The sequence below is a fragment of the Nicotiana attenuata genome, unplaced genomic scaffold, assembly GCF_001879085.1.
Source record: "Nicotiana attenuata strain UT unplaced genomic scaffold, NIATTr2, whole genome shotgun sequence".
Classification (NCBI taxonomy): Eukaryota; Viridiplantae; Streptophyta; class Magnoliopsida; order Solanales; family Solanaceae; genus Nicotiana; species Nicotiana attenuata.
This window is the reverse complement of record NW_017673236.1, coordinates 31,300-40,115: the sequence shown is the minus strand read 5'-3', so window position 1 is coordinate 40,115 and position 8,816 is coordinate 31,300. Positions and strand designations below refer to the sequence as shown.

Sequence of the window (8,816 nt, the reverse complement as noted above, 5' to 3'; positions counted from 1 at the left end):
TATTTTCACCAGTAGGACAGAGCCTTGACCTTTCAATTGGGATAGAAAGTTCATCACCAAATTATGTCCTTTATTGCAAGAATATTACATGGCAGCAATGAACCTCACGTTGCTCGAACATAATGGTGAAGTCAGAAAATTCAATAAAAGTGTTGAAACTTTGAACCCCCTTTATTAGTGGGTTATGAAAGAGTGTTCATAGTCTATTTTTTTTTATCAATAAAGTAATATTTTATCCATACACAATATAGTTTTTCGACGAAGAGTGATACAGGACTGTTAACCATACATAATATGATATCATCAGGCTTGATGCTTCGTTATCTATAGTACTATATATCCATCTCTACAATAAACCTCAACCACCTCAAATCTTGATTAACATACATGCATGCTTAACAAGTAGAATGTTACTCCAATGTGGTAAAATGGGGCATAATTAGAATTCTAATGTCAACTAGGCATCTACTAATTAAGCCATAAATGAACTGTCATATAAATTAGCCAACTTTAATCATACTTCTTCTCTCCATCTGAGTTTGAAGTTTCTCTTTAGCATGCCTTAGTGCATCAAGAACTTCTCTCACAGTAGTGTCAAGAACAACTGGATCAATGGTTTCCTTTGGCTTTGGCAAATCTATAGGAACTAATGCCAAAGAGTTATCAACGTTCTCCTCTTGCTGATCTGTTTCATCTTCTCCAATTTTCCGTTGCTCTTTGAGTGAAGATTTTGAGCTAGAACAATAACAGATTAAATGTTAGACCAGCTTTGGTGATATTCCATAGTAGAGTAATAAAGAACTGAACATATTTAAAGGGGCAGCTTGGTGCACAAGGTATCCCGTGATTCATGCGGGGAAGAGTCGCACCTCAAGGAATGTGACGTAGACAGCCTACCCTAATGCAAGCATTAGTGGTTGCTTCCACGGCTCGAATCCATAATCTATAGGTCACACTAAGATAATTTTGCAGTTGCTCCAAAGCTCCCCTTCCAAGAACTGAACATATTTAAATTGTAATTTCTTTTGTGTAAGATTTTCAATATTGTGTTTAAATACCTATTGACATCTGAATTTGAGATTTGAAGCTCTCTTGATTTTCCAAGATCTTGTTCACCCTTAGAATGACTGTCATTTTCTTTGCTAAAAATAGCCATTTGTGTGACATTTTGCTCTAAGTTGATTGAGTTTTCTTGAGATATCTCCTTCTCAATTGGCTCCTGTTTCTCACATTTTTGGGATATGAGCTCTGGAGAATGATCCTCAAGATATTCAGAGCTACATTTTCTACTACCAATTGACTCTACAAACTCACTGACCATAGAACCTGTAAATTGAGAATTTTGCTCTTTATCTTCAGAGAGTTTGGTGCTGCTAACACTTGTGGATGTTACAGATGAAATTTCACTTCTCTCAAACAAGCTAGAGTGCTCTGATTCATCTGAAACATAAGATATATTCAATGACTCGAGCTTCTTCATAACAAAATTGAGCTTCTTCTCAGCTTTGTTTCTTGATCTAGTCTCTTCTCTCAACTTATTCTCCAGCTTAGTCAACTGAAATTTCAAAGATTTAAGGAGTTACACTTCTAGTGGAAAAAAAAGTTGGGAACTTTAGTAAAATGGGAAACAGCACAATTCCCTTATAACTAACCCAATCTAATCAGGGCGGATTTAGGGGAACGGAAGGGGGTTCGCCGAAAATTACACTGTATATATAAGGCAAAAACTATTTTCTACCTCTATATATTATATTTTGAATCCCCTTGATAGAGCCTAAAAGCATAGCTCATTGGGTAAGGGAGTTTAAAACCTTTGTGAGCTCACTAGTTTAATTCCCACTTTTTAATTTTTTTTTCTTTTTTGAGCTCCTTAGTGAAATTCTGACTCCGCCGCCACTGAATCTAATAGTAATAAGAAAACATTTGATAGCATATTCATTCAAAAACAAGCAGAGATGGAAAAGAAAAATAAACCTTGTTTCCAATAAGCTCAGTATCCTCTTTTGCTTTTCTTGAAGCAACCCTCTCTGCAAGTAATCTTCCTCTTAGACATTCCACTGTCCTCAAACCATCTTCTTTTTCCGTTTTCTTCTCACTAGAAAAGGAAAGCACCCATGTCATAAAATGTGTCAAGAAAACAGAAACAGTAAGAAAATTTAGACAAACACAATCAAAGAAGAAGGTGTTGGTAAGATCAAAGAAAATACCTCCATTTTCTATCTGCATTTCCTTCAGATACCATATTCTATCTTTTCTCTTCGGATCTTTAATCAGAGGGTAGTAGTTAAGATGGTCAGAGTCTCACAGATCAGTGCTAGTATTATTGGGAACCAGTGAGGGATTTATACGAACTACTAATAGAAGATTTGAAAACTTTTTAAATATAGTATATACTAGTGAATATTTGGAGAGTAGATTTTGCAGAATACTTGTTTATGCAGAAAAACAAATATGCTCTTTGAAATCATTACTTGGTAGCATTATTATTAGAAAACGCTCCAAAGAGCCAGAAACATGCATAATTTTGGACTGTTGCCCCACTGTAACTGCGCTTTCTGTTACTTCACTTCAAAGTTGCAGCTGTCCTAATGTCAGTACACTTAAATTCTCATCAATGCAATATTAATATTTCAAATTTATAAAATTCAAAAAAAAAAAAAGAGAAAAGTTAAGGGCCCGTTTGCCACAAAAAGTCACTTCTTTTTTGGGATTTTTTTTCTTTTCGGAACGGTGTTTGGCCATGAAAATTTTAAATTTTTTTTTTTTTGTTTTTTTTACTCTTTTGTACGAGATTGTGTCTTGGTTTCGTGATTGCATTGCTTATGATTGCATGGCCTATTGCTAGTTTTGTATTTCTGCTTCAGTTGTTAGATCAGTTTGTTTGCTATTGTCTTTCCCCTCTCCCCGTCCTACCGAGGGTCTACCGGTAACAACCTCTCTGCCTTACCAAAGGTAGGAGTAAGGTCTGCGTATACTCTACCCTTCCCAGACCCCACACTGGTATGTTGTTGTTGTTGTTGTTGTTATACTTTTGTACAGAAATTTACAATTCTTATGTCCAAACACCCATTAAATATTTTGTAAAAGCTTCTAACCAATCTAAGTTGTTTTCTGTGAGGACTAATAAGTGCATTTTCCAATTTACTAGTGAATTTGGTTTATGACTAAGATCTATTTACATTGGGCAAATCTTGATTTGTATCCGATCATTTCTTATTGATCTAACATTTAGTCATTATTTTATCTTTTTATCTTTGCGTTGGTGAGATGCTCAACTGAGCTTCTGGCATCTGGCTAGCCTATAATCACGTGATTTACCCTGCATTTGTCCGTAGCTCAACCGTCCAAACCGCAGTGTGTGTCTCTTTATCTCATGGCTTCACTCATTGCTCGTGTTGTTTAGGCACGGAAACTACAACTCACTGACAAGAAGAGGACAAAACCCCAGCCCCTACTAACGTACATGTAGCGTACTAACCACTTTTAAAATCATTTTTTAACTAAGGAGTCGTTTGGTTCACATATTAGTCATGCGAAGATTAATAATGAATGATTAATAATGAAGGAATTGTTATGTGAAATAATCAAGAAATTGTAATACAAGAATTGTTTACCTTAAAAGGGTATTTTTTTGTCTTTAAATAATTTATCCGCATTTTATCTCATACAAATTGATACAAATATTCTTGCATAACGTAATATGGTATTATTTAATACCGCCGACCAAACAATGTACTATTTTTATGCGGCTAACAAAACATTGTATCATAAATTATGTTGGAGTTAATCATTCAATAAAATCAACCAAACCATCCAAAAGTACTTTAAAATAGAAGTGGATTCAAAATTTAAAGTTTATGAGTTCTGAATTTTGTATGGATTCATAACTCGTCTTTATTACTGGTTTCGAAATTAAATATTTTTTATATATACAATATCTAAGTAAAAATGACTGGATTCAGCCAAACCCACGTAAAGTAGGCTCTCTCCGCCCCTGCTTTAAGGGGGCAGAGAGGGAGGAAGAAAGTCTTTGTCTCATTTTCCAGGAAACGGTTCAATAAACAAAAGACTACAGTTCAAGTTACACTGTGCTGATTCAATTCGAGGCCACTGCTGTTTACTTGAACTCTTTTTACTCAAGTTACTATTTTCCATAAGGTTCTAGTCATTGCCTTTTCAGAATTTCGAGGGGTTGTTTGGTTCGGAACAAAAATATTCTGGAATTATCCTATATGGGATAATATTATTAATTGATGAAGAATTAACTCAAATAGCCGCCCCGCCTAATCACTTAAATTAAAAATAGCCGATGGAAATACAATATATACATAATTTATGTATTATAGATTTATAATTCTGTAATCGATGTATAAATTATATATATGGCTAGAAAAAGTAAACAACGAATGTGGCCGGCTATTTGTGTAAAGATCCATAATTAATGTCAAAATTTTGGTATAAAATTTATAATATTTTAACTAATACCAAAAATTAAGTACTGAATAAATATAATCCCACATTTATACTAATCTCGGTTACCAAACAATTGCTCAGTGATTTTGGGCTACTCCTATATAATACTCCATCCGTTTTAATTTATGTGAATCTGTTTGACTGGCACAGAATTTAAGAAAAAATGAAGACTTTTGGAATTTGTGGTCCTAAACAAGTCAAAAAGGGACCCAAGGTAATAGTTGTTTAACCAAAAAGTAGAATTTCAGTCAAAGCTTATTTTAGAAGAACTCGGGTTACTGATAATCAAATAGAAATAAGAATAATGGATGTGAACAAAGGATGAATAGAAAGCGAAGTAAATCAGTATATTCAATAGTCTTTTTTTGTGTGTCCTTACAAATGATCAGTATTCTCCTTTTTATAGCTATTTCTAAGATATACGTTTTGCCTTTGTCATAATAAGGCCATTATAGACAATTAAAGGTATTTAATGCTACGTTATAAATGATAATCATTGTAATTCAATAAAGATTCTATAACGTTTCCAGTAATTAATACATATTAAATACTGTACCCGTACTCTCTTTTGCTATCAGGTTCATTCTCTTTAACTTTTGAACTTAAATAGGTACGGGCGCCGAGATTGAATCTCTGGTCGTGTCTCTGCTCGTGTCTTTGCTCGAGTCTCTGCTCGTGTCTGTTGCAACTCGTGCCTCTTTGCTGATCATCATTCTTTGACCAGTCTACCTGTCATGACATGTCATCTTTCAATCACTTCAATATACATAAACTCAATTTTTTCCAATACAGATAGTCCCCCCACTTGCCATTTATTCATCAATTGAATATTTGGGAAGTGGATTTTATTAAAGCGGGAATATTTGCAGCCATTAATTCTCTTCTGGAATCGACACTTCATTTGTCACTTCTATTTAATGCCTATTACACGTGGCATCTTCTGATTGGTTTTGCGACTCTGCAACGTCTTTTAAGGCTTTTTTACGGCTTCACCAATTACGAAACGACAGTTCTCATTATGACTTTTCCATCATTGCACCTTTTCCTTTGACGGTTGCTTCTAAGTATAACTATAGTTTTCACCTTTGTCTTTCTCACATAAAGTTCTCAGAATATTCAATTCTTGTTAGCTTCTTCCTCGTACTATTATGTCTTCATCAAACCCTAACCCTAGGAGAGTCCCCATTGTCGATAACCTTCCTCTTGCCCCTAGTAGGAGCAGAAGAGGAGGTAGACTTCGTAATTTAGGGTCTTTATCCACACGTGGTTCTTCTCTTCCTTCATCTAGTTCCAGTCCATCTTCTAGAACTAGAGGCTCCCTTTCTCAAAGGCCTTCGTCTAGAAGTAAAGAACCCACTGAGACCCTTCGTGAACCCACTGTAGATGAGATTGTTCCCATTGAAATATCTTTTTATAATGATAGAGAATCTCTCAGAAACCAACTATCTTCATTAGATCGGGCTGACATCTACCCAACTCAGATTACTGAAGGTCTGATTTCTTTAGTTCGTAAAGATTGCCATTGGAGCCATGACTTCCCTATTATAGTTCCAAATGCGAACCAAAGAATTACCTCTTATTTAATTGGGTTTTCTTTTGTTTATACATATCCTTTCACGTTGGGTTTTAAACCTGCTATTGACCCTGTTATCCTCGAATTATGTCATTTTTTCAACGTTTGTTTAGGACAAATTGGCCCTATTTTGTGGAGGGCTGTTGCTTGTTTGAGACACTTAACCAACATGGCTGGTGTGCCTTTTACTCTATCCCATTTAATTCACCTTTACTCTCCCAGACTCTTTCGCCAAGGAGTTTTTACTTTAGTAGTAAGAAGCAAAAGAGTTCTGGTTAATCCAGAAGACGATAAGGACCGTGGCTGGTATGCCAGGTTTGTTGCTGCCCCCACTGTTGGTTTAGTGGGTGAAGAAAACGTTCCCTTCCCTGAGAAGTGAAATTTTGCACGTGAGTTTTCTTTTTAATAACCTTCATATACCTTTTTCTCAGTTCTGTTGATTGTCGTTTTAATTTCCTTCTTTTCTTCTTCTTTTTTTAGCATCCATGGGAATTGTCGATGAAATTCCCAATTTTCGTGGTAGGGTAGGAAAGTTGTTAAATGCTGCCCCGATGGAGGGTAAATCTTGGAAAACTCTCTCTCAACGATTTGGTTGGAAACTAAAAACTCACGGTAAAAGTCTTTTTTTTTATAACTTTTCTTATCGCTTCTTCCAGAATTTATTTTAATCCTTCTTTTTATCAGGATTTGCCATGCGAGGTATTACTGCTGAGGCTGTCGTAGCTTCCCAAGTTTCTTTGGAAATGGCCCACGAAATAATTTTAAGCTCTTCATCGAAAAGGAAAGCTACTATTGATCAAGACTCTGAGGAGGAGGAAGAACAAGACGGGGGTTCTTTGATAAAAAGGCCACGAGCTAGGAGACGAATTATTTCAGATGATGAAACATCTCCCCCTCGTTCTACTCCTCACACCGAGCCTGTTGAAGCCTCGTTGGTGATTCCCGATGATGATACCCCCGCTGCCGCCCGTGATTCTGTTGAATAGCTTTTTACCCGCGAGTTTGGTAGTGAAAGTTTGAAGTCAATTTCTGATGAAGCGCCCCTTACTTCTTTTCCTTTATCTTCTCCTACAATACCTTATTTGCCTTTCGAGGCTGTTCCCGTTGCTGCTTCTCCCCCAGCTATTTTGACTCCTTCTACTGCTCCTCCCCCAGCTATTTTGACTTCTTCCACAGTTCCTCCCATAACTGTCCAACAAACTGAGGTTGGTTCCTCAAGTAGAAGTGGAGCCATGAGACAGGTTATCATCGAAGTCCTTGCAGATAGTAACCTTCTGAGGAAATCAGGAGGAGCTGACGTGTGGTTGAAACCCCTAATTGGTCCAACAGAGAAGGCCAAGCTTGAGAGCCACCGTTCTTTAACTTTTATGAATGACATCATACAATCATCATTAAAGGTATTCCTTTTTAATGATTTACTATTCCTTTTTATAAGGTTCTCACCCTTTTTTCTTCTTTTCTCTCTTCTTTTTTTTAGATCAACCTCGTTGGTACAGAGATGATGAAGATGGTATCTCACACGGAGCAGTTGATGCATGAGTACCAAGTTGAAGCAGATAACTGGAGGGAACAGTATGAGAGCCTCCAAATTGACATGGAAGCATTAGAAGAGAACAAGTGCACCTTAGAACAGCAGCTGAGAAGTTTAACTTCGGAGTTGGCGGTTGAAAGAGCCTCCTCAAATCAAGCTAGTAAAGATAAAAATCTCCTCGAAACTTCCTTTTCCGAGCAACTCTCCAAGGCTAGTGAAGAAATCAGAGAGTTGAAGGCTCTCTTAAGTAAAAAAGAAGCTTATGCTGGTGAACTTGTGCAAACTTTGACTTAGACTCAAGAAGACCTCCGGGAATCTTTTGGTAAGGTTCGCTTTTTAGAAAGTTCACATGCTTCTCTTCAAATTTCTTATGATTCTGCCTTGGTTGAGAATGAGAAACTTAAAAGTGAAATTGCTGAGTGGGAAAAGGATTACGAGATTCTCGAGGATAAAACCGCAATTGAAGTGAGTTGGGCATTTTTAAATTCTCGCCATGATACCCTTGTAGAAGTTATCCAAGAGAATTTTAACTTGGAGGCTGAGTTGGCTAAAATAAAAGAAACCATCGAAAAAACTCAGCAAAGCCAAGACTTTTCTTCTCCCGTGGCTGAAACTTCTGAGAATATAGAAGATGATACAGGTACAGTGAGTGCTCCAATTCCTTCAAGTCAAGTTGAGCCTGCTGCTGCTGACGATCCTGCTTCAGTTCCTTCTTCAACTCCTTAGTGACAAGTTCATAATATGTGACTTCCTCTTTTTTTTTTCTTTTTGGATGGTTTGTGGTTGTAACCCTTGGTCCCTTTTGAGGGTTTGTTGAAAATATTAAGTCCCCAGACCTTTTTCGGGGCGTTTTGTATAAACAACTTTTGGTTTATGACTAAGTTCATACTTAGTTTAAACTTTTTTAATAATAAGAAGTTTGTTGTTTGAACTTCTGTTTTGTTTATTCTTACCTTTATATTTAAGGACTTACTGAATAACTTGCATTGTTATTTTGCAAAATGCTATTTTTTTTAACTTCATGAATAATTGAATCAATCATGAATTTTATAAAAGAGGGCCCTTTTATATTCGACACTTAATGAAGAAGACGTCTCAACTTCATAATGGTGTACTGTACGACAAAAGAAATAGGAATACACATGTTTCCTGAAATAACTTTGACAAGTTTTTATTTGAACTCTGTCAAGCTTTAAATAACATCTTACATGTATTTGAGTAACTTCTATAACTTTTTCG

The 8,816-nt window shown here is 36.2% G+C and overlaps 1 protein-coding gene across 1 annotated transcript; it reads right to left on the bottom strand.

Annotated features, from left to right (window-relative positions):
* Positions 1 to 204: 204 nt before the first annotated feature.
* On the bottom strand, positions 205 to 2,567 carry LOC109215807. The gene is made up of 4 exons (XM_019379921.1): positions 2,208 to 2,567; positions 1,975 to 2,095; positions 1,059 to 1,555; positions 205 to 735 (listed from the first exon to the last, which is right to left on the bottom strand). The coding sequence occupies exons 1-4, from the start codon at positions 2,240 to 2,242 to the stop codon at positions 501 to 503; spliced, it is 888 nt and encodes a 295-aa protein (XP_019235466.1). The 5' UTR covers positions 2,243 to 2,567; the 3' UTR covers positions 205 to 500.
* Between the last annotated feature and the right edge of the window lie 6,249 nt (positions 2,568 to 8,816).